The sequence below is a fragment of the Falco biarmicus genome, chromosome 4, assembly GCF_023638135.1.
Source record: "Falco biarmicus isolate bFalBia1 chromosome 4, bFalBia1.pri, whole genome shotgun sequence".
NCBI lineage: Eukaryota > Metazoa > Chordata > Aves > Falconiformes > Falconidae > Falco > Falco biarmicus.
The window spans coordinates 67790105-67815277 of record NC_079291.1 but is presented as its reverse complement, the minus strand read 5'-3'; the positions used below and the strand labels follow the sequence as shown (position 1 = coordinate 67815277).

The 25173-nt window shown below is 43.8% G+C and overlaps 1 protein-coding gene across 1 annotated transcript in view; it reads left to right on the top strand.

Annotated features, from left to right (window-relative positions):
- ELL (elongation factor for RNA polymerase II) overlaps positions 1 to 24100 on the top strand; it is a 53995-nt gene extending 29895 nt beyond the window's left edge. The window contains exons 3-12 of the mRNA XM_056337332.1: positions 2296 to 2417; positions 2710 to 2873; positions 5830 to 6083; positions 9147 to 9271; positions 12283 to 12379; positions 15451 to 15946; positions 18915 to 18981; positions 20896 to 21067; positions 21972 to 22016; positions 23015 to 24100. Coding sequence (XP_056193307.1) covers positions 2296 to 2417; positions 2710 to 2873; positions 5830 to 6083; positions 9147 to 9271; positions 12283 to 12379; positions 15451 to 15946; positions 18915 to 18981; positions 20896 to 21067; positions 21972 to 22016; positions 23015 to 23119 — 1647 coding nt within the window. The 3' untranslated portion in view covers positions 23120 to 24100. The remainder of the gene's footprint in view (positions 1 to 2295; positions 2418 to 2709; positions 2874 to 5829; positions 6084 to 9146; positions 9272 to 12282; positions 12380 to 15450; positions 15947 to 18914; positions 18982 to 20895; positions 21068 to 21971; positions 22017 to 23014) is intronic.
- The last annotated feature ends 1073 nt before the right edge of the window (positions 24101 to 25173 follow it).

Below are 25173 nucleotides of genomic sequence, written 5' to 3'. Positions count from 1 at the left end.
ATAAGAAAGGCTGAAGATTATTCTATTTTGGTAAAAGCATGTGCAGAATTAGAGCTTAGGCTGGGTCAAATTTGCAGGTGCTTACTGGGCCGGGAGCAGAGTTGGGGGGAGTGGGGAAGAACTGAACTGGGGAAAATACCAACCACCTTCAGGTGCCAGCTAGATGTAAGTGCGTGCAGCTTTCTTAAATATGATTGTTAGGAACAAAACGTCTTAACTTACATGATTGGAAAATACGACGTTTCCCCCTGTTTCTTGGGATGAACTCAGGCTGGTATTAATAGAGGAAGGTGAAATTGCCATTCAGAATGAGCTGTACACAGATGAACATCACTTGAAAGAGAAAAAACAGAAGTCACATCTGTACTGAGCTATTTTTAAGTGTCTATGGTTACTGGTGTAATACTCAACACCAAAATTAGGGCTCCCTCAAAGCAGTTACCATGCTGATTTGGTGGCTTGAGAAACCTTCTGTTTCGGCTAAAAATAATTCCTAGATAACGGCCAGTTTGCATATGCTAAACTTTTCAGTACTGGAACGAGCAACACAATGCTGAATTGACTCTCTCACTCCTGCCTCATTTTACCTCCTTTGCAGAAGGTGCAGAAAATACAAAAATGCCACATCTGGGGCTCTCGGGGCAGTCTTTTTTTACAATGGTAAATCAGAAGCTGGAAGAAAGTTATTTTAGTGTGTGAACATGTTGTTTGGTTACATCCTCCAGGTTTTATTGTACAAACCCACCGCGGGCAGCCCAACGAAGGGCGCTAGAAGCTGAACAACCCCTTCGCATTTACCTTCGTGCCCCGTTTCCAGCAAATTTCCCTTAGTGGGTGAACAGTGCCAACTGCGAAATACCCACAATCTGCTGTTTACATAACTTTGACTTTGTGCATATTCTCAGCTCGCTTGTAAAGCAAAAGAGAATTTTATTTGTTCTGGATGGGTGGGGGCAGAGGGTGCCGGGACAGATTAAGGGCTCAAGGCTGTGGTGCGTGTTTGGCAGGGGAGATAACAGGGCTCAGCTGCTGCTGCTGGAAGGTCGGCAGCGCCCGGACGGCCACCAAATCTGCTCCGAGTATTTTTAGATCCGGATCCTGGGACTGCACAGGGGATAACTTGTTCTTCTGGATAAAACATGGCTGGAGTCTGGGTTTCTTGGCTTGCCGTTTCAAAAGAAGGGAAGCCTGTCCTGAGGGCTGGCTGGAGAATAGCTGGGCTCTGCAGAGGGTAAATGGAAAATGCTGCGCTGGCTCAGCTCAGCGCAGGTCACGCAGGCGTTTCTTGCCGCTTCTGAGAACATCCCTGTGGTTTAGCAGAGTGGCACAGATGCACTGGGTTTCCAGGCTGCTGTAGACATCTGAGGTCAAAGGGAAACCACCTAGAAACCCTTCTGTGCCAGCAGTGATGTTTTATGGAGCGCAGTCATATGTGGATGCCACGAGTTGGTTTGCCAGGCGTATATATTTTGTGTGTGTATGTGGCGATCTGGGTAAATATAAATCTGTGTGGTAGAGTGTAGTCTAAAATAGGTTGAAGCTGATGTTCCTTCTGTCTTGTTTTCTGGAAGCCATCTTAATTATCAAATATTGATGTGCTAGTAGAGCTCGGATGCTGAGATTTATGTTGGATCTTGAACGCAGAGGGGAGACAGTTTCCCTTTTGAAAAATGAATGGCTGTGGGGAGAAAAACAATGCAGATCGCTGTAGAGTTGTCTGCAGAGCACACTTAATGCTTGATTAAATATTTAATTTAGCAGCAGCGTCACACTCTACTGTGAGCCATGAAATCTCGTTATGGAATTATAATCTCTTAAAAAAGAATAAGCATGCTACCTAGTGACCTGGCTTGTACTATGTTTAGTGCTGGATCACTAATTCTAAAGAAACAAGTCTCAAGTGCTTTAAATTGAATATAAACAGTGGTAGCAAGTCTGATTTGAGCCTGAATCAATAAAATTGGGTCAAATTCCTAGAACAAGGTTATTGTGGGCTCCACTTTGAAAGGCAGCAAGCCGCCGGCTCAGATCTCTGTTCTGTTACAGATATAGCTGTCTCTTTAGCTGTTCTTTACATCTGTCTACCTCTGTTACCTTATCTTCTCAGTGCACATAGTTTTTCTGACTTGAATCCTTCTTGAGGCTTCTTGTTCTTCATAGTCTCCTATGCAGTAATCCATATGTTGTGCTTGTAGTGGATTGCAAAATGGCTAAAAGCATAGTGACTGCAGAAAAATTGAATTTTGTGTTAGTGTGGGCTACCCAAGTGACCAATATTTTTCTCCTTACAAACAGCACATCGCAATTCCAAGGCCTGATCGACCTACGGAAGTGCGGACTTTCACATTTTATCTTTCAAATATTGGCAAGGACAGCCCCCAAGGGAGTTTTGACTGTATCCAGCAGTATGTATCTAGGTGAGTGGTACATCAAAAGCAAATCTTGCCTTCCCCCCTCGCTCCTTATCTGCAGTAGAATCTTTTCCCTAACAAATGGGAACAAAACTTAGTAAGTGTTCTTTCTTTTTAGTCTTTCTGATCTGTTTGTGTGTATGCTTGGGTAAGGAGGCACTCACAGAAGAATCTGTTTACCTCTCAGCTTCTTTCTGTCCCTTCCTATCATAATGCAACCGCAGTTATTCACCAGTGACAGAGATGTGCCCATTTGCAGTGCTGGGAGTATCCTTTTCCATTGCATTTTATTTTGCAGCAATGGCAATATCCATTTGGATTGCCTTGGAAGCATACAGGATAAAATCACCGTGTGCGCTACGGATGATTCCTACCAGAAGGCGAGGCAAAGCATGGCACAGGCAGAGGAGGAGACTCGCAGCCGCAGCGCTATAGTCATTAAACCTGGGGGGAGATACGTCGGTAAGCAGCAACTTGATGTGGGGGTGTCTTCTCGAGCTTCTGGAGTCAAATGCTGGCGTGTTTGCTTGACCATGGGTCTTTAACAAGTACCTGGTAGTTCCTTATGGGTATCTGACTTATTAGGCTGCTGCTACTCTCCTTGTATTGGGACTTCTTCACGGCTTCCATCTTCACCCTAGAACATACGTGGTGGTGTTTGCGTGGCCTCTGAGGGTTGTCCATGTGCAGTCACATCACTCTGGCATTATTTCATATTTGTCATGCGATGACGCTGAGAGCATACTGCTGATCCATCAGAAGTCTGTGCTCCTAGCAAAGTCAGCTAAAACGTACCGCTGCCGTTGTCACACATCTGGTGTGTGCCTGCGCTTCAGACCACAGCATGCAACATCTAGGATGCAGATAGCAGGGCCCTGTGTTAATAAACAAAGAGACTAATGCAGTCGCTGACTTGCAGCCTTAAACAAACCATCTTATTGTGATACCAAAAGGGAGAATCTTAGGGGAGGAAATAAAACTGTGGCAAATTATCAGCAGGCTCCAGAAGGAGCCTGCAGAGACCTAGTTTTGCGCCCAGGTCCCTGCTTAACCTCAGTCTGGTACACCAACTTAGGGCACAAATCCTAACCAGACAGCAGAGTTTTGGGGGGTTTTTTTGTTGTTTTGTTTCTTTGAGCCAGCTGTTTTTTCTGCAACCTATGTGATCTGTAGCCAGTCTCTTCTCAGAGGATGTCTGTGATGAGAATGGTGAGTTGCAAAATGTAGAACTGACCCTGACTCATTGTTTTATCAGCCAAGTGCTCAAAGCTGAGAAATAAGATAGTAATCAGGAAGGAAATGCATTGATTTCCTGTAGACTAGAAGATTATTTTGTTTAGCTTTATATTTGAGAACATTACAGTAAGTGGATGAAGTTGTTGGGCTTGTGAGGGAGAAGATTTTTCCAAGCAAATTGCTTCCCGGAAAGAAAGAGTGAAACTTTTTTGATTTTAAAAATACTCTTGCTGAAACATTTGCCTCTCTGAAATGGAGGTTCAGCCATGGAAAAAGCAGTTCAGTGGAGTGCATGCTGCATATGTAAGGTGTCAGTGTTTTAAGACGGGAGGAAAGCGTTGGTCCAAGGAGGAAGAGCCTGGGCAAGGACAGTCCTCTTGTGGGATATGCACGTATTTGGTGTGCCAGCACCATCAGCTGATTCACTTGCAGGCTAGTCTGGAGGGAGAAGCCTGGCTCTCACATTTCCATGAGAACACGGAGCTCAGCACTTAAACGTCAGTGGAGTCATTCCAGGCAGCTCAGATGTGGAAGAACTTATATAAAATGTTGAAACTAGAGATCAACAGAACAGTATAGATGTAAACTAACACAATCAAACATATATGTAAATAGATGGCTGATATGTCTGCGGGGGTGTGTGTGTGTGCTCATCTATACACTAAATGTGTGTGTATACATATATATATGCACACATATGAATATTTTAAAAGACTTTGTGCTCTGGCTTAACTTAGTTTTTTCTTTTCCTATCATTGCGCATTTTGGCTCCAGCCTTAAGTGGAAATGTCCCAATGTGTTTTGCTGTTCATGACCTGGCAAGAGTTAAGGGAGTTCTAGAAAGCTGACGAATCTTCTCTTGTCTTGTTTCTGGAAACGAAGTCCAGTTGACCTCTGAATTTTGGGATATTTAACATGTGAATTGTTGTTTTTCTCCCTCTCTTCTTAACTCAGCCCTGCGGACGATGGGTAGCACTTGCATCAGCATGGTGCGTAATAAAAAGCCAGGAAATGGGGACTCAGTTACGCAATCTATGTTTCAGTAAAATAAACACTGCAGACAATCACCAGTATCTTCAGATGACTCAGTTGAAAACGTTGCTTCCTAGCAGCAGGGAATTGCCATGCTGAAATAAACCTCCAAAATTCTTGCAGTAAATGCTGGATATTGTTTGTCCTAGTGAAGGTCACTTTCTTGAACTGAAGTGATTATTGATTGCATCTCCATATTTTAGACTTTGGAACATAGACATTTTCTTTTCTTGAATTGCTGGTTTTGCCTTTGGTAGCAGGAACCTGACTTTGACCTGTTTCTGTATTCAAAATAGTAAAATTCTTTGATTTGCACTTTAGTAAGTGATGTGGGACTTGTGTGAGGATTCTAGTTAAAGCTGTTTTTCAGTAGGAATGGGAAAAATGAATTCTTGTATAATGCAGTCAGAAACTAAGAACCACATTTGGGACAGAGTTGGGGAAGCTGCCTCTGAGGGCTTGAGATGAACTTTTGAGACAGCTTTGTGTTCTCACGTATACGTAAATGAAATTGGAGGGCAAAGCAGTTACCACTACAATGTAGAAGGGTTTATTCTGTTGGAATAGACGGCACACTAATGAATAGGCTAATGTATCAGTGTTAGACCCCATTCATGTGGCTGTGTTTGGCGGGGGGAAGGGAGGTGGACCCAGCCCCATAAAGTTCCTATTGTTCTAAAAGCAGAAACATCTGCTGGAGTAGCGTTTTTGCTGAGATCAGCAGCAGGGAGCCGCTCGTTGACCAGTTCTGGTCTTTCCACTCCATATTTCGACTCTTCTACATAATAATGCAGAATTTTCTTCTCATAGGGAGGGAAAATGGTTAGATTAACCGTGGGGATGCATGCACTTGGGATAAATGAAAAGCTGGCAGACAAAGAGAGCTTTATGTAAGCCTGTGGCCAATAATACTCAGGTTTCCAGAGCTTGGTGTTGCTGTTTACTTGTTACAAGCTTGTCACAAATCATAAAACTCACGGGATACTCATTCCAGCAGCGTATCGGAATGGATGGGGTGTGCTGGTTGTGTTTGTCCTTCGTTGTCATCTTCTGGCACTTCAGATGGTGTGATGAACTCCATATACGTGTTGACAGACCACTGGCCTTTGCAAGGTGACTGCTGCAGTTCACTATTCTCATCTCATTTTAGGCAAAAAGGTTCAGGTGCGTAAACCTGCACCAGGAGCTTCCGATGCTGTTCCCTCCAGGAAGCGCCCAACGCCAGTCAACCTTGCCAGTGCAATAAAGAGAGGCAATAGTGCGATTTCTCAGAGACCCTTCAAAGATAGGGTTGTGCACTTACTGGCACTAAAGCCTTATAAGAAACCTGAACTTATTCTCAGATTGCAGAAGGATGGACTTTCTCAGCAGGACAAGGATTTGCTGGACAACCTTCTGCAACAGGTTTGTACTCTGATGAAGGCAACAACTTAGGTAAAGGGAAACGTCTTCTCAGAATGGTCGTGCCTTCGGTACGGGTCTGAACGTAACCTGTGTATCTCGGAGCTGCAGCTGAATGTTTCTCTAAAGGCCGTGTGTGACCAAAGTTTGCAATTCACGTTACTATTTTACTAGAGATAGTAGAAGCCTCTCGTGTATACGCCTCAGTTTAGGTGTATGCAACTAAGCTGTATGATTTTAGTTCACCAGATCAGGCACTTAAGAGGAACGCTTCTGGTTGCTCCTGGGGAGGATCCTCTTAACAGAGGATCTACAAGCTCATTGATTTGTTATAACCTGTGAATCTATTCTGCATACTTTTTATTAACATGGACATAAAGCAACACGTTCTGTATTGGTCCATATAATGTTTCCTTTGTGAAGGAAAAAATAATGTCCCTCTCCACTAAGCTGTATGTCGTCTTAGGATTGTTCAGACCCATGCCTTTCCTGCTTGGAAGTGCAACTGGTTAGGTGTGAAGATCATGCAGCTTCTTGCAAAGCATATTATTTGTATGTCAAGTGTGAAAGCTGTCTCCGAGCTGAATCAGTTCTTAACACTTCAAGTCATGTTGAAGGTGCCATTTTAGGAATTGCAGTAAATACCTTTATTGCTCTTGCAGCGCAAAACATATCATGGATGTTTATTTAAATGCTGCAGCTGCCCTCTTCTGTATTGGATTATTTTTTTTTTTACTCCTTTCCATAGCTGAAAAGAATGAGAAGCAAGGAGTTAGTTTGCCCAAGGGCATGGGACAGATCATATTGAAAATAGAGTTATTGCTGGCACAACTTGCTCTTTCCCTGGATTTTAATCCTGTAGCCCTTAGTTTTCCAGCAGTGCTAGAATTCTTTTGAGCATCCTTTCAAATGCTATAAATGTGTATCAATACTAGAAATCCTGTTTCTGATAGTCACCTTTTATTGATGCTCTCCCAAACCCCTAGCAGGCAAGCGGTGTGTTTGGCAGTGTCCACAGTGTCAGCCCGATTGGGCTAAATGGTGATTTGGCTGTAAATGTATTGCTCGTAAACTTAATCTCCTTTCAGCGCTACCAGGGCTCCCATCCACAAGCAGACACAGATAAGCTAAAAATTACAGGCTGCGTTAAAGCTACATGTCTAAATACGTCTAGGTGTGGGTTTCATTGTACTCTTGCATCTCTCGGAGGACTCTGTGTTCCTGCTGGCCTTTTTGCCTCATTTTGCAAGGTTTCTATTTTTGGGAGGCCTGGGGTGGAGCTTGTGGAGTCCCACACTAGCAAAACAAGGAGGTAGCAGCTCTCAGCCTCTGTGCAGAGAAAATTCTTCTGCTTGGGCTACAAGCCTTGCCGAGCAGCATGTCTCCCGCAGCAGGGAGGTGCAGTAACCAGAGAGATTCTCGAAGAGTTTTTGGAAAAGAACCTGGCTTTGCTTTTGTCTCTTGGGCATGTTTATTGGGATCTCTAAATGTAAAACACAGCTCAAATTCTTCTTGTATTTTGGCTCAGGATTTTGGAAAGCTGACAGAACTGAAAGGAAAAACAAAGTGTTTGTCATGTAAACTGATAACTGTGCTTTCTATTTTTTGCTTATCAGGAGAGCTTTGCTGTATTAGTTCTGCAGCTTTTTGCTTTTAAATTCATAGGGGTTTAATATTAGGTCATAGTCACTCTAAAGCAAATGCAGGGGAATTAACAGCATCTTCAGTTAGTTCAAGACTTTCCACTCCTTCACTTGCTTTTCTGAGGCTGTCTTACTGCTGTGTGGATAATAAAAATTCATAAGCACAACCATCTCCTGCATGGGGTGAGCAATGGAGAACACTAATCCTTTAACAGATGCACAGTATCTTCCACTGACTGAATAAAAGCATTTTCAAGTTCCAAGTGTAACAGTTTTCAAACTGAGCGGCTAAAGCAGTGAGTTTGGGACACAGTGGCTGGCTTTGCCAGTTGCTCAGCCTGGCTGTGGGCATAGCATTTGGCACCCGCGCTTCTCTTTTATAAAAACAAATTCTTGGCTTTTTTTCCTTTCTGAACTTGCAGTGTTCTACACATCACCTAAGCTCTTCACAGATACAGTCTTATCGAACATTTCTTAATCGGGGCTTTTTTATTTGTGCTAATATTGTATTTTTCAGATGTGTAACCAGCAGCAAGAAGTTAAATTTTCAGTCAAGCAGTGGAAAGACTGATTAAAGTGGGATAACTCTTAACAAGTTGTTTCCATTCTAATACAATTCTGCTGGTTCCAGCAGTGTTTCCTATCCGTGTAGGCACCATGTGGAGTTTTGTGGGGAAACTACACGGCAGAATTAAATAAAATGTCAGAAAGCTTCTGGTGCAAGTGTACCGAGCTAACTGCAGGACATGATTTAGGTGCAGTGCTTTATTGTAAACCCCTGGGTTATAAGCTGGTAATCACAGGTTTTGTTCTTGCCCTGAAGTATGCCTTGGAAAAGTTTTTGATGAAATCCAGCATATGATCCTAATGCACTGAACCGCATGGTGTGGTCTGCAAGCTCCCTGATGCCTTATATATCTGCAAGGCATTCATTCTCCTGGCTGCTCCTTGGGAAGGTAGCTTTCTGTTGCCTGGGCTCCTGGCTTGTTAGTGAAAAATTATCTTCTGGCAATTGTTAACTAAGCTATCACCGCAAGAGTTCCTCTGTCAGCTAATAAACTGCACCATTCTAATTGGACAGGTGTGATAAGTGAACCGCCTGTTTCCATTAGGGTGTATTTCCATAAACTTACATTGTACCATTCCAGACTACCCAAGCTTAATAATCTGTTTAGATATGACTTTTTCCCAGTAAACTGCATATGCTTTGGAAACTCATTATAAATTATTGCGATGACAGGGCAGAAGGAAAGGTGCAGTTTGATTAAATAATCAGGAAATGAAGTATAAAGTCTCTCCTTGTTCTCTGACACTATTAACTGCCCTTAAAGTCTGCTGAGATTTTGCCTGTTGTCTTAGATCTCTTTCATTAGAACAAGTGAGAATTAAACTGATGGTTTTTTGCAAATTACTTTTGTTTCAGGTGGCAAATCTGAGTGCCAAGGACAGCACTTTCACACTGAAAGATTGTGTATACAAAGAAGTGCAGAAGGACTGGCCTGGCTACTCTGAAGGAGATCAGCAGTTGCTGAAGAGGATACTTGTTCGGTAATTATTCCAACTTTGTAATATCATCTGGAGCTTGAAAGTACTGGGCCAGGTCAGTTGGTATAAATCAGGGTAACCGAAGTCACTAGGACTATGGTAAGTTGAGTGTTTGACCTTTTTTTTTTTTTTTTTTTAACAAAAGTAAATCTGTTTGTCATCTAGACAGCTGTAGAAGTTGAGTAAAGTTGAATATCGAAGGGGATGCACTCTTCATGTCATCCTGGTGTGATCATTATATTTTAGTATAATGATTTAAATCATTATACTAAAAGCAAAAAGGATGGGGAAGAGAAACTATTACACTTAAAAGTTAACAGAGTTAACAAGGTGGTTTCAAATCCTGGGAGGTGAGCGGGTTATGGCAAATGTGTCCATTTAATCCTCGCTGTCCAAGGGATACCTGTTCTTATGGTCCCTCATGAAAATAGCCCTTAACAGAGTGAGTCGAGATGATAGCTTGGTCTCTTTTGTTTGCTAAAGACTTTTTTCCTCTATGGATATATTTCCTTAGGTGAAGCCTCCAAGCTTGGAAGCTTTTGGCTGGCAGGCAGCAGGGAAAGAGAACGTATCTCCCAGGTTTCTGAAGGAGAATTCTGCTCTGAGTGTTTATATTTCCCTCTCTGGGTTTTCAGTGTGTTTGTACTGACTTGGTACAGATTTTGTAATGTAGGTAGAGATTTTACTTGACTTGGTCCTGAGAGCTGTTTTATTGCACTTTTGGTTTAGATCGAGCAGCGCATGCTCGGTTTGAACAGTTTCCATGATTTGAAAGCACAGTGGGCTTGGAGATGAGACTTTGTTAAACCAACAGAAACTTGCACTTAAAGTGCCTTGGCGTGCTAAAGAAAAATCAAGCTCGTTTAAATGGCCATGATGTTGAGTTGTAATTAAAAGGAAAAATACAACTGCCATGCAATCTTGATGGCTTTCAAAAAGAGTTAACTTCTCCCTGTAGAAAGCAACATTTACTGCTTTTTCTAGAATTGTGGCATTCAGTTATGCAAAGGTCTAAAAATAGACCTTGGAAAGGATGTATTCAACTGTACAAACAAAGACCCGCTCAGCCAGTGCAGGTAATGAGGCTACAAAATGGAAAAAACATGTAGGGTTGAAGACAGTAGAAAAACATTCACAAAAAAGGCACAGGCAGCAGACGCAGGACTTCACATAGTGGCTGTGGTGGTCTGTGTGGTTGCCTGGATCCAGCCTATTGTTAAATGCCCTCTCGGTTTTCAGGTCCGCTTGCCACTCAGTGGTTCGAAGACTGCAATAATTAGCACATCTGCAAATATTAAAACTATATCTAACTGCTCGTGTTAGTCTTGACTCATTTTTCCTCGTGTTGTTTGTGTTTTCTATCCTTCTTTCACCATTGGGGTGAAATGGTTTTCTGCTGTTACAAGAGTCGCTGGACTGAAAGTAGTCATCTTTCATTCACTTTTTTTAAATCCATAATTAACATGTTAGGAGATGTGACAAGGTTGCTCAGGCTAGTCAAACAGCATCCAAAAGCCACTTTCCCTGCTGTGTTTATGGAATATCACTGTTCCCTTCCTGTTTTCACAGTTTCTGAGTACTTTTCTTGAGTTGATACGTGGCTGTTGAGATTGTTCTAAATAAAATTAAACAAAGCAGCAACTGAAGCCAGGACAGCAGGGAAGCTGCAGACATCTAGATGTTGCTGCAATATGGCTGAAGGTTCGAGCTCAGGTTAAAAGAAAATCTTGTAATGTCACGGGCTCTATCTCTGAAATAATCTTCCCAATGTTTGAAAAATGTGTGCTTTAAAAGAGATTATAGTCTCTTGTGGAAGAATTTAGATGTTGGTTATTTAAGCTGTACAGCTGGTGACAAAATGACTGCAGAGCTAGTTTATTAAAACCTTTAACCCTGAATTTTTTTTTTCAGCTTGACAGCTGCAACTTGATGCAACAGTAGTTTTTCCTGGGTGATTAATATACGTGCAATCTGGCTGGTGTCAGAAGAGTAGGGCAAAGCTGGTGTGGTGTGAAACTTTACTCCGAGATCTAGAGAGCCCCTTGGGCAGTGGGGAGTGGAGATACCCAGCATGAATGTGAATTAACGCACTTACGTGATTAGAATGATTTGCATTGTAGGGGTTTTTTTTTGCTACAAGAGGTTTCTATTGTTTGTTGAATGGGGCAAATACAGATCAGAGTAGCACTATTTTGCATGATGCAACTTGTGAAGCCCTAAATGTAAATCCTAGTGGACCAATAATACGGTAACAGTTCCTGTTATAATCCTGCTTTTCCTGGACCCAGAGGGGCTTGCTTCTGAAAGACGACTGTTGTTACTGTAAAAAGTTGTTTTAATGGTGCTAATGAGTGGGAGAACTTACTCATCAACATCTGAACTTGAGTTTCGGTCCCTTTTCAGTGTGCTGCCTTTCTGAATTATCTTGTTAAGTCAATTTTTACTGGGCGAGGCAAACTCAGCAAAATTAATATCTTATTGAGCTGTATTGCAATCGGTAGCAAGAATATACATATATCCTATACACTCTGAAGTTCAATGCCAGTTTTATTGCTAATCTCTATATGGATCACTCTTCTAAGGTTGTAATTCATTTGTTGTAATGCTTGTGTCACCAGCTCAAGAGGAAAGAGGTAAAACTGTCGGAAAATAAGTTCCATCCTCAGTAGGGAATCTTCTCTTGTGTCTGCCTCCTCCCTCCTGGTCACACCAGCGGCAGTGTTGGTCCAAGGTGTTACCTCCATTTGCAGAATTACAAAAACCATGGGAAAGCAGGAGAGAGATCAGCGATTGCCACGTGTTGTTGATTGGTATTTTCCTGTAGTAGTTTCTTCTTCCTAGATCTTTGTCTGAGATAGCTCATTCAGACACTTACAGTTTCTACTTGCATGGAATCTTCAAGCAGCCAGAACTTGAGCCCACAAAAAGGCTCTTTGCTCTGCAGGAAGATCTGAAATACCATCTGTTGGCTTGTCAAGCATGGGATTTGAACAGCCCTGAATTCTGTCTTTCAGGAAACTCTGTCAGCCGCAGAACAGTAGTGGTTTTCAAGGAGAAGCGCCTTCCCTGAGTCCACCAAAAGACAATGTGAACTCCAGCTCTCCTCCTCAGGTAGGTTATCCCTCTCCAAGGGTGTTGGGTCTGGCTAGCACAGAGCCAGCACTTGGCTCCATCTGCTTTTGATGGAGTTGGTTGCTGGACGTAGGTCCGGGCTGAGCTGTTCAGCCTGTCTGCACACTGTAATCACCTGCTGCTGGAGGCTCTTAGGTTAATAAGTTGTTGGGTTTTATTTCTGCTTTATTAAGTTAGTCTAATTCTGGGTTTCCTCAGCATCTGTTTCTCCTCTGGATGTGGTTCAGTGACGGCCTATGGGGAGGATCTTTGACAGTGTGTCTTAGGTTTAGTTTTAAGGGCTAAATTTTTTTTCACAGTGCCTACATCCCTCTTGGAGTTCCTGGGAGAATGAGCTTGTGTTTTACTCATTACTAATAATTGACTGGAACGAAGCAGTAATAAGTAGCTCCCAAACATGGTTGAGTTATTAAAAACCTTGACCTTTTGCAACCTAATTGCTGTGACAGATCAGGGGCAGGTTGGTCTGCTCTCTGATTTGTTGAGATGCCAGTGCATGGAGCTGTGAAGAGTACATTTTGACTTCTGTAATAATGAACTGCGAAGGAGCTGTGTTTGCTAGTGTGTGAAGCAGAGTCTGTCCTCACTCTTCTCTTAGCACAGGCATTTCTTGCTAGCATTGTGAAATGCCGGCTTCTCTTCTCCACTGTGGGTCAGCCCAGACAAGTAGAGTATTTATTCTCCTCCTGCCAACGGAATGTGTAATGCCTACTTGTCTGGACAGACACACTGAGGATTAGTGGCAAAGAATATTAACAGGTAAAGAAATTACGTGCTTTCTGGCAGCGAGAGGGAGGCAAGTCTTTATTGAGAACAAGAACTGTGCAACTTGTTTGCCAGGTAGCTAATCCCAAATCCTCTTCTGCTCTGCTGTGGGCATGTTGCTGGTGAATAAAGAACGGTCCCCTTCGTTTGCTTGGAAAGACACGACGCTGTTCAGAGGCTGGTCTTGAGGTTTTTCTTAACCTGATTCTGAAAAAACATAGGTTGAAAAATCATCTTGCTTCTGGCTGTACATATTTGGAAAGATGCGAAGGTCTGTAGGGGATGTTTCTGATCTCTTGAGATGACCCATTCCAAATTTTCATTGGGTGGTTGATTGGTTTGGATCTACAAAAGGCTAGTGAAACAGAGGCAACTGAACATGGAATCTTAAGTGTTTTGTAGCAGTGCTCCTAACATGGCTTGTGTCAGACAGCAAGCCACAGACAGCTTTTTATTGTAAGCTGTCATTATTTTTGATACTCTGTAGCTGTAGTTTCTATTTAGAGAAGGCATGCCTGCTAATGGTTGCAGTCCCAGCAGAGGACTGGGATTCTGTAGTCTGGAATGCAAAATATTTTGGGAAAGTTCAGTTGTGGAATGAAGGTGAAAAAGAAAGGGGGGGGGGGGGGGGGAGAAGATCTGGTAATTCTGAGGAAGCATGGTAGAGTATGCATCTCATTGCATCTGCCACCTTGTAACCAAAGAGGTGAAGCTGGGATTCGTTGGCTTTAGAGAAGGGATGGGAAAAGATGGCAGTTGTTTGGAGGCATGTAGTCCCAGTGAATGGCCCCTCCTTTTGGGAGATGGACACTGCTTGTGTGCTGCTGGGAAGGCAGGCAGTGATGTTGCAAAGCCGGTTTGACATGCTGTCCTTGCCCCTTGAGCTCTGTGGTGTATGAGCAGCTCCTCTTCCTAATTACCTTGACAGGCGGAAAGGATTCCTACCACTGAGCAGTGTCCTTGAGACCTCTGGAGTTAGCAAAGAGAAATAATAACTGAGGGGGGAAAGGAGCAAATTAGTGGCTCCCTGACAAAGCAGCCATGCATCCAGCTGCACGTCGGTGACAGAACAAAATTTCCATTTGCAAACGCACAACAGTCCTGCCTGAGACATAAAGAAAACAATAAAATATCCAAAAGAAATAACCAGAACGATTGCTTGTTTTCCTCTGAGCACTAAATAATCTTTCCTCAGAGTTTCTGCAGCCCTGTGCTGCCGGGCAGGCACACACCACTGCACTGATGGGCTGTTCAAGGTAATTTTGGATGGCTCAGGCTGGACTGTGCCCAACAGCTGTATTTCTGTCTCTGCACTGAGCTCTTCTTTCTGCTGACTGACAGATGGGTTCTTCCACGGTGCAGCTTCCCCAGACTAACCCACAGTCTGTAGGCAACTGCTTACTAGGAGGTGTGGGCACACAGAGCTGCTCCGAGCCCTGCCTGTGACGGTCCAGGTAGAGCTGATGGGGACAGCTGGGAACCGCTTCTCTCTCTGGGCTCCTGATTTACAAAAGGGATACTCGGGTCATGTTGGCCCGTGTGACGTGGCTTTTAAAACTACTGCAGACGTCCTCTTTTTGCCTTAAATTCTGAGAACTTAACAGCTGGCGCTTTCTCGCCTCTTCTGGGAAATGCCTCTTTCTTGAGAAGAGGAAGGAGTGGTATTGCAAGGGTGAGGTTTGGTGACCACAGAGTTGGTAAAATCATTTGGGAATAAAATGCAGAACTTGTAAATCCCTCCCTGCTCCAGAGGTCTGAACGCATCTTTCCTTCGCAGGGATTTTGGGGTGCTCTAAATGTCATGCCACGACCAGAAGGGCAGATGTTTTTATGGCCGTTTCTGGTCTCTGCTAAGTGGCTGGGACAGGGGGAGGGTGAAGAACGAGGTTTCACGTCGTGGGAGCAGGCTGGGTTGCATGGACTGGGTGTGATAGTGCTGGAGATCTAATAATTGCTGATGTGATCGTGAGTTTCTGTAAGCTCTCACACCGAGCTGTGGGCTCCAGAGCAGCTGTCGAGGTTGTCGGGAAGCGGCTTGGGATGGACCAGCTCCTGCAGGATGGGCTGGTCCTGAGGCCTGTGTCCAGGACCAGCATCTGAGCTGGGATACTTGCTGGCAGCTGGCTGATAGTGGAGCTTTCTCGGGGGGTGGGGGGGGGTGGGGGGGTGGTGTACTCGCTCGTTCCCTGGTATCGCACCACCACCTAGTGGCAACAGCATCCAAAATTCTGGTCTCAAGACTTCGGGATTTTTTTATCTTCCTTTTTTTTTTTTTTTCTCCCCAGAAACGATCCCAGCCTCTGGAGTTTATCGATCCCCTGGCCAACAAAAAGCCCAGGATTTCGCATTTGGCTCACAGAACTCAGCCCACTTTCAATGGGAAACTGAATTCCTCCAACGGGAAGGACACTGCTGCCCCAGCCCTACCGCCGGCTCTCCCGGAGTCAGTGAGCTCCAGCTCCAGCCTCCCGGTGCTGGAGCTGCCGAGACCTCACGATCCCCTTTCGGATGTCAGCAATGACCTGACTCACAACGGCAGAGACTGTGAGAACCCGGAGACGGCTGACAGATTGACTCATCCTTTGTCAACAGACTGTCCCCAAACGAGCAAGCACAATTGCAGCTCGTATGTAAAAACCAAGAAAAAATCCAAAAAGCACAAAGACAAGGAAAAGGAGAGAAAGGAGAAGAAAAGTGAAGAGAAATGCAAAGAGGAGAAGCAGGACTGTGAAGTAATAAAAAACGCTGACTTAGTTAGTGTTCCCCAAGAACAGGTCACAGGTATGTACAGTCTGAGAGGTCCTCCTGTATGACTCGTGCTAAGATAATCCTGTTACCGGCTCTGTATGATTTCTGCTCTAAATCTGGTTGAGGAAAGAGGTTGTCTGTCCACTTGCAGAGGCTGCGTGGTTAACGAAATAATATCGCTGTCCCTACCTACAAATCAACAAATGCGCTTCCTCTCAAAAGAGGATATCAGGTTTTTCCTGTTTAACCTTTCATGCTGTTTGGAACTGCCTCAGACCGTGTCATGTTTCTCCTTGTTAAATTAAAAGCTGTATTAATATATGGGGATGAAAGGCAGACATCAAGATCTGTTGGAAAAAAGCAGTGCTGCTTGATTACTTATGGCTCTTCTGCTTGTGTTTGGTATTGTGAGGACTGCTGTCTTGATTTTTAACTTTGTAATGAGAAGTTAGTCACAAAAGCTTTTAATATTGCATACAAAAGAAATGATAGATAAGTCTTGTGATAAATGTTGTTGAAGTAGTGTACAACCAGCTCTCTCAGGCTGAAAGAGCTTCCTTGTTGTATCCCACTATTTCTCTGAATTTCTTTCTTCGAGGACTAACACAACGGTGAATCTGTTGCCTGTTGAGGTGCAATGAAAATGTTTTCTGTTGAACCAGCATATTTCTAAGTCAGTTCTGTGTGCTCTTAGAGCAGAGAATATTTGTTGTCTAATCCGATCCATTCCCTTGCCTGCTGCTTTGGTGTCTTCTGCTCTTTCGTGAGGTTTTGTTACAGCTCCCCAGAGCGCTGGGACTTGCCCTGCAGCCTCTCGGAATATTGCAGTCCTGATCCGTTGTTAAATTTCTTTTTGCATCCATCTTGTTTTCCTTTGCCCTGTTACTGCTTTCAAAGTTCCTCTTCATGCTTGGTGCATGGAAGTCATCCAGTTTGGGCTCAAAAAGGACAGTAGCTTGAAATGGAAACTAATTTGCTGAATTTCTGGAAAGGGACGGCTTCTTCGTAGGGCATTGGGGTTAATACAGTATTAGCTCTCACCTTCCCCATGGTCTTGGTAGTACCTGCATTTTGATTGCTCACCAGTGATTTTTTTTTTTTTAATGATTGTCCATAGTTCTGATCATTGTTGGCACTGCAGAACCACACTATTTAGATACCTCTACTTTGATCTCACTTTTGTGTCAGTCCTGTGTTTTCTTCTGTGAACGTTGTTTCCCTTCCCCTTGTGCCTTGTAATTCGGATGGGAGTGAGTAGATACACATCCAGAGAGAGAACGTGTGTGTATTTTTGTCAGTGTTTCTTATAAATACCAAAATACCCTGAATTCTTTCTTCATGAAGTTGTTGACCCTTTACCACCTCTTCTGCTTTGCTTTAAACACAGTTTAATGATAGGCTTTTTGTTAATTAGTAGGAGTTGAATTTTGTTCCTGCTGCACTGCTGATGTATGCGAGGTAACAAATCCGAGCTGGACTTGGGAGTAATCATAAACAGGATGTGGTCAGTGGCTGCTTGGATCCCGTACAGCCGGCTCGCATCTCAGTTGGGATCTTTTCCTTACTTCATGTGGATAGCGTGGGCCTAATCCTGCTCCTTTTGGCCACAGCAAATGGCTGACAGCCTACCCCCGGTCCCCCTTGGGCCAGGGGCTGCAGGGAAGCGAGTTTCTCCTGGGAGGGTGGTTCCAGGCCGTGGGAGGACCTTTGGGGTCCTTTCAGCAGTCAGTAGATGGCACTCACAGGCAAAATAAAACCTTCTTTTCTCCCTTTTTCCTCCATGATGTTCCTTCCCCATGTTCTGCCTCTTTCACGCTGGTGGTCAGGTAAGGACAAAAGCAGAACTGCCTGCAAACGTTTGCAGGAGGAATTTGAGACTGGGAATTTGACATTGGATTTCTCTGCCATTCTTCCGTTCTGCTCAGGAAAATCTTACTGTGGAAATTCAGAGAAACATCAATATTTTTTTTTTTTTTTTTTTTTCAAAAGATGCAATCGGGTTATTGCTTTTACATGCTGGTACCTATTGGGCGTTTCATGCTCCCTACAGTTTGTCTGGGGTGACAATTTTAAAGTAGGAGTGTAGGGATGGATGAGGCTTCTGGGGAAATCGTGCAGTCAAGGTACTGCTTGGGCAGAGTAACAGACTTGGAAAGAAGAAAAAATGCTTTTGCAAAGCAGTTGAGTTAAATCCTTTGCAGCCTTCTCCACTTGCCTCTTATTTTGCTGCCTTCTCGTGGGTGCAGTTGACTTTTTGATAGGACTTTCAGTATAAGACACAGTTTGAGAAATACCTTTTTTCAAACCTCTATCCAGCTGCTTTCTTCCTACATGTTAATAACACAGTTTGGTTTACGTTGAGGATGGAGATCCAGAATCCCGTTCTTCCTGAGGTCTTTGGTCCCTTCACTTAAACTCCTCAACGTTCTTTGCTGAGCCTTGCTTGATTCATGTTTCTTCAACTTCTCAGAGCGGAGAGCGCTTTGATTTGTCTGCAGGGCAGGAGAGCTATTTGAGGAAAAAGCTGCATGCCTTATAAACCTCTCCAGTGTAGCCTGTAGGAGTCTGGAATATTAATAGTAGGAATCTGAACCTGGAGTATTAATAGTAGCGATCTATATAGTATGGAAGCGGGAGAAAAAAATTTGCACCTTGCTCAGCTCTGTTTTGCTCATCATAAATTTGTTTTGCACTTAGCAGTGGTGCTATCGGTGTTACCCTGCCCTGCAGGCAGTGTTTATAAACCAGTTAAGTTTTTTTTTTTTGTCAATGAGTGCATTGGCTTGTGTTGATATTGTTTGGCTGACAGACAAATATTAGAGAAGCCTTGAAGTTTCAACCACCTTATTGTGGATTTTCTCTTTGTCAGTTCAAAGCAAAATACAAATCCCTTAGAATTCGATAAACTGTATATTGCAAATAAGCTTATGAATCTGAGGTTTAATTACATAGAGCTTTAAAGTTTAAGAATGTCTCTAAACAAGTTCTCTTTTTTTTTCAGGTTTAAATGGAACATGCAATAATTCTAGTGTACCAACATCAACTTCAGAAATGCCAGATTATTTGTTGTAAGTACATTTATCAGTTGCTTCATCATTTTGGGATCATGTTTCAAGCTAAAAATCACAATGTACTGAGGACTTTTGTTGGACTTTGTGTTACTTGATAGAACTCTGTAAGGTGGATTTAAAAAAAAAAAACCCAAACAAATGGAAGAGTAAATCCAGCTTTGCAGATAGTTCTTGAGACTAAACTTGGTATCAGGTCTGTTCTTACCTCCTCATGGAGTTCAAGGTTATCTTCTTATGAACTGACTATTGAAGTACTTCAAGAAACATCGTGTACCTTGAAGGGGTTTGGAAAGGATTAAATATCTCCGTGTTACAGTTGGAAACTTTGAAAGGAAATTATGTGCTTTGATGTTTTGGAAGACAGGGCAAGAAAGGATTTTCAGAGGTTAGCTCATTCTTCCCCAGTTCAGAGCCAAGATCATCTACATAAACCAGTGAAATATTCTTCATGGGGAGGTGATAACCCGTGGGTTAGGATGCGAGTTGTTTCACCTCTTGACTTTTAATCAGATCCCCTTGAGGTTAATTAAACAATATACTTCTCTGCTGAAGCACAAAAATCCTTGCGCGTAAAGCCAGAAATCTGCATAAAACCAAACCTGTTATGAACAAAGCTGTGATAGGGAAGAAGTGTAGCTGTGGGTGATACTTTCTGTGCACATCTCAGCCTGGATTGTTAATGCCACCAGATCTGGTTTGGCTGTGCTGTGATCACTTGGAGGGAAGAGGAGGAGGAGGAGGCGGCATCCACTCTGCTCTGCAGGAGCAATCACTGGAGTTGACTGGAGGATATATAGGGTTCTTGTATGGTTACAAAACTGGTTTGCTGGGCAGTATAAACCATACAACTGCTTTGAGTTGACATTTCTAGTACCATTCAGAAGAATGTGGATGGCTGGTGGGTTTTTTTTTTTCCCCCCTCTGCAACAGATGTACTGATTCCCCCCCCCCCATAGGGGGATATTACAGCTCCTCGGTCTGTCTCCAAAGAAATAATGTAAGGTTTGTGACCCGTAAGGTCTGTTGTCTCGCCTTTTGGTACGATCTGACTGTTCTGATCATGGAGGCATGTTTCGTACTGGTGAGAACAACCTATGTCATTGTAGCGTGTGTCTTGTGTAGGCACTTATTTATACCAGCCCCTAGCGAGGAGTTAGGTCTTGGAAGGCTAGAGTGCATTTAGGTTAGAGTGAAAATTTCCCCTTAATTTGATACTTAACTTAGCTTGTAAGGTGGCAAATTAGAGTCATCACGTGCAAAGAGATGAGTTTTACCATCAGAGAGGCTGCTGGGCTTTCTGCGATATGTCAGGTTTAATGGCTTTTGGTTGAGCTGAGTAACTTTCAGAGGTGCATCTGTTAAACTTGAGCTCTTGTGTTGCCTTCCATTCACGTTGGGTGTCTTCAGAAGGTAGTGGAAATACAGTCAGTCTATTCAACGTGGTTTCTTGTCATGCGCTTGCCACATAATTGTACTGTGAGCATTTTGCAATGATAGCTGAATGCTTTTTGTGTTCCTTTAAAGACTCTTAACACTGGAAGCATCGTATTCCTGCTGTTCCAATGTCTGGCACAGATGCAGAACTCCATGTTCTGTGGTACAGCAGGAGTTAGAAAAGCTGTAGCCATGCTATCTGAACGTCCTCCTACACCCTCAGCTGCTCCCAGGCTTTGCTGTACCTGCATATTCCACCCTATCTGGCATAGATAGGAAATTGTGGGAGCAAACGCTCGCTTGTTGTGTGCAGAGGTCAAGGCAATAATATCCTGATAGTTACCTCTGTGGTGCTATAATGCGAGTCGTAAGAGACGGTATCTGTTTTCAGATGGAAGACTTACCCTGGTTTTGGCATAGCAGTATTTGTGCTGTCTGGAGAGAAGACTTACTAAACCAATTAATTTCTCCCTGCAGAAAATACGCAGCCATTTCCTCTTCGGAGCAGCGTCAGAGTTACAAAAATGACTTCAATGCAGAATACAATGAGTACAGAGACTTGCATGCCCGGATAGAGAGGATAACTCGACGGTTTACGCAGTTAGATGCCAAGCTGAAGCAGCTTTTGCAGGGCTCTGAAGAGTACAAGGTAGAAACAGAAATACATCTTTTGAAAAGCCTGTTCTGCAAGTGGCAATGCTACAGCTTGTTTTAGTTGCTCTGTACGTGGGGCTGTTTGGGATGGGTCGGTGTTAAAAAGGTACTGCCCAGAGTCCAGAACTAGGGGATGCAGAACGTGCACACAGCTGACAGCTTTGTAGGCTGTTCTTAAAACAGCTCTGTGTTCTTTCGTTTTCAAGCTGGAGCACACATCATGGTACTTGTTGACAAGGAAAGGCCTCAGTGAGACAATTGGCGTCTTTAGCCAAAAGCTGCTGGAAGCTATTAGTGTATCCCAGCCAGAAAACTCATATTCGCACATATGGTAGCATATCAGGGCTGGAAGGGGAGTTAGTACGGGGTCATCTGTTTCTCTGGAATCTTTGATCTTAATAATGTAGCATTATTCGACTTGTCAAACTGATTTTAAAAGAGCTTTAACTATTCATTATCTTGAGAAAGTAAGTCTCATTGAGTATAACAAACAGATTTTTATAGAGCACCTACTGTACTAAGCACATTTTCCTCCACCAAACATCCTTCCCCTCTCTTTGAGAAGTTCAGTGATTCCTCACTGTTTTTATATCTCGAGGAAAAATTAGTCTGAGCTTTGGAGGAAATGTCAATTATTCTGCCAGCCCGAGTGCTGGTTACAGGTAGTTCTCATGGCTGGGGAATGGGGCCCGATCCTTCCAATGCTTCTGGTGTCAGCACCAGCATAGTTGTGGAGTCGATGAGGTTGGTTGTAGCCATCGGATCTCATGGGGGAAGTTGTGGAGGGCGTCAGTTTTGGTTGGTGTTTACGGTGAGCCATCAGTAAGTGCTTGCCTCCTGCAGTAGGCTGCAGGGCTGTTGGATCTTTAGAAAATAATAAGCTATCTTTTCCTTTCTAGACCATCCATGATCAAATTTTACAGGAATATCGGAAAATTAAAAAGGTAAGTAACAATAGTCGGCCACAAAAAAGGCTTTTGGGTGGTGCCCCTAGTGTGACTGAAAGAGATGGGTGCTTGCCAAGTGAACCACTTGGTCGCTGAAGCATTCTGGCAGATCTTTGTTCAGCTTGAGCTTGTCCAAGAAGTGGTCCCTTCCCAGATCGGAAAGGGTTTGGGGGGAGTTGAGGCTGCTCCTTGGATCCTGGGGAGCATTCAGCTGTGTTAGTGCCATGCTAGCACAAGAATAATATGTTGAATTAGTGCCTTTACCCTGTCAAGTGAAAGAACAGTTTGTATTTCAGATGCACGGGCTGAGTGATAACAGGATCCTCCAGGTCTTGGGGTCTGCTGATAGACGGGGCACGATGTGAGCGCAGTCTCTAGTATGAATCACTTGGGTACACAGTCCCCTGCGGGGCTCAGCATGGCTTTTTGGTGTGTTTGGTGTATTCTGCACGCAGAATACTTTACATCTCTGTGCGTATATGTAAAGCATCTATACACCAGGCGTGGTTTGTTTGGGTGTTGTTTTTTTTTTCTTTAAACTGTGAATATGGTTCTGAGCCCTGGCATCCTGAGGGATTTAGGAGCTTTTTGGCGAGATTCCGTGTGTGTTGCAAGTTCATCTTTGTTTTAAAGCTCCCAGGCTTGCACAATTCAGTGCTAACGTGGGGGCAAAGGGCAGGTGATGCTTGCTGGAAGCGAATGTGTGTGGCCCAGCTGCTCCATGTTGGGCTGAGCCTCTCTCGAGGTGTGCTCCTTTCCCTGTGATGAGGCTCCTGGAACTGGGTATTGATGGAAAGGGATTCTGTTCTTTGCCTTGTTTGAGCAGAGTAGGTCCGTTTTTAAACAGGTACCTACTCCTCCAGCTAGAAGAGCTTCATTCCTTGATCATATGTATTTATGCTCAGAGGTGTGATAGCCTCGTCTGGGTTCAGCACAGGTGTCACCAAGTTCTGAAGAATTGCCTTCCATCACTGCATTTTCATTTTTCTTTACAGACTAATCCAAATTACAGCCAAGAGAAGAACCGCTGCGAATACCTCCACAACAAACTGGCTCATATTAAAAAACTGATAGCAGAGTATGACCAACAGCAGTTCTAGCTGGCACTGATTTGGACTGGGTAGGGCAAAAAAAGTCACCTGGACATTACGTTCCCTTTTATACAACTAGATTCCTTTCAGAGATGAGCATTAATTCCTCATGGTTGAAGAATATGAGGATTACCTAAGATGCTGAATCTGTCATGTCCACGTCTGAGCCGGGTTGCGAGCCCAGTGCCTGGCATGGTCTTCTCGAGTTTTAGCCTCTCTGAATGTTGGAATGTAACAAATGAAAAAAAAAAAAAAAATCTGCTTATTTGAAGCCAGCGTTTGACACTTAAGGGAAAACTTGCCTAAAGCGAACGAAGCTCCCAAAGGTTAAGAATCAGTAGTTTTCATGGATTAAAGTTTGGCATGAAGTGTAATTACCCCTGGCCCAGGTCCACTGGGTTACTTGTCCTTCAAATGGTGAGGAACTGGAATGCTGCTAGGTGACCTCCTTCTCTGGCACCTGCGACTGTTCATATGCAAGCTGTCTGCTCTACATGGCACCGCGTTAAATACACCAAGTACCCAGAGCTCTCGTTGTTTGTTCCTGCTTTTGTCATCTCTGGTGTGTGCTCTCTTGAGGTGGTTGTGTCAGTAGGAGGGGATCAGCCCAGGGATCTGCGCTGAGTGCCTTGTGCAGTGCAGAGGTGGATCCCTCATGTAAAAAAAAAACAAAAACAAAAAACAAAAAAAACCCCAAACCCAACAAAAAAACCCACCACCAACAGCAACAAAACAAAAAACCCGAAAACCCAATTTTTTTTATCCGCTTGTGCGTTTGGAAGCAGCAGGTGTAAGCGTTTTGCAGTGGCCTCTCCAGCATGCGCAGTCCAGTCTGCCTGCATTAACCTTCACATACCAATGCTGGGAAGATTGAGACCTGTCTGTCTTTGACTTTTATAATTTTATACCAAGGCAGCCAATTTTATTAATTGCTAATGAGACTATGGTCTATTTTTGTATAAAGAAAAAAAAAAGCATCTTTTTCTAAAACTGTGCCTCCCTTTTCCTTTTAGGCCAAGTGTTTCAGAACCTTTCCTGTCTTATAACTGCAGTATTACTAAAGCTTATCGGATAGTTACCCAGAGAAGTTATTTTATTACCTGTACTGACCCATAAGGGGGAGGGGAGGGTGGGGGGTGGGGAATGCGATGCTTTCTTCTGTTTTTTTTGTGTATTTCCAAAGAAGCAGCAGCAGAAAATCATTCTCAGAACAGGCACCCAAGCGTGAGAGAAGTAAGGTAGCGTTTTCCCATGCGGGTCACTTCCACTGTTGTGCTTTATCTAGCCAGCTTCTTGGTGCAGTCTTTCTTCTGGATTTTTTCTTTTTTTTTTTTTTTTCTTTTGGACTTGAAGGGAACATTTTTAGAGTATGGCCAGGGTGTGAGAAACACTCCAAAAAGCACAAAGGTGTCCTTTAACTCTGCAATTTCTTTCTCTCCCCTCTCCCCTTTTAATCCTGCCAGCCTGTGTGATTTGACTTCTTCCCGCTTCCGTTTATCTCAAAGTAAAGGATTACTTTCCTGTGGCGTCTCCTTCCACTGGAGGTTGCACTGAAGAGTCTTTCACCCTTTGAAGGAGCGGAATGGCAGAGTTAAGGAGGGAAACAGTTCTTGCACAAGGAGTTTTTTCTGCCCCAAAACAAGTGGGTCCATCTGCTGTATTTAAAAAAAAAAAAAAATAAAATTCCATTCTGGCTAGATTGGTTTTGCTGCATCATCCAGCCAGGGCCACAGCTTTGCTTTGTCGCTTCCAGTGTTCTGAGTTTCTCTCCCCGCTGTGTTGCATCCAGCGCTCGCCAGGACTTTGCCATCCCGTTCTTCAAACGAAAGCTGATGGCTGAAGGGCCGCAGCTGAGCTGTGCATTGCTGGTCTGGCGACCCTCTGGCCCTGCTCCGCAGACTGCCACGGACAGCCACGGCTTTTCCACTGCTCCGCAAAACCAACCAGTTGAGCAGCGGAGGGGGGAAGAGGTGCAGTGTCTAAGGAGCGCGGTGGTCCGTAGGGTGAGCACTCTGGAGAGCCTCGCTAGGGAAGCCCCGATGAGCATCTCGGGGCTTGGGGAA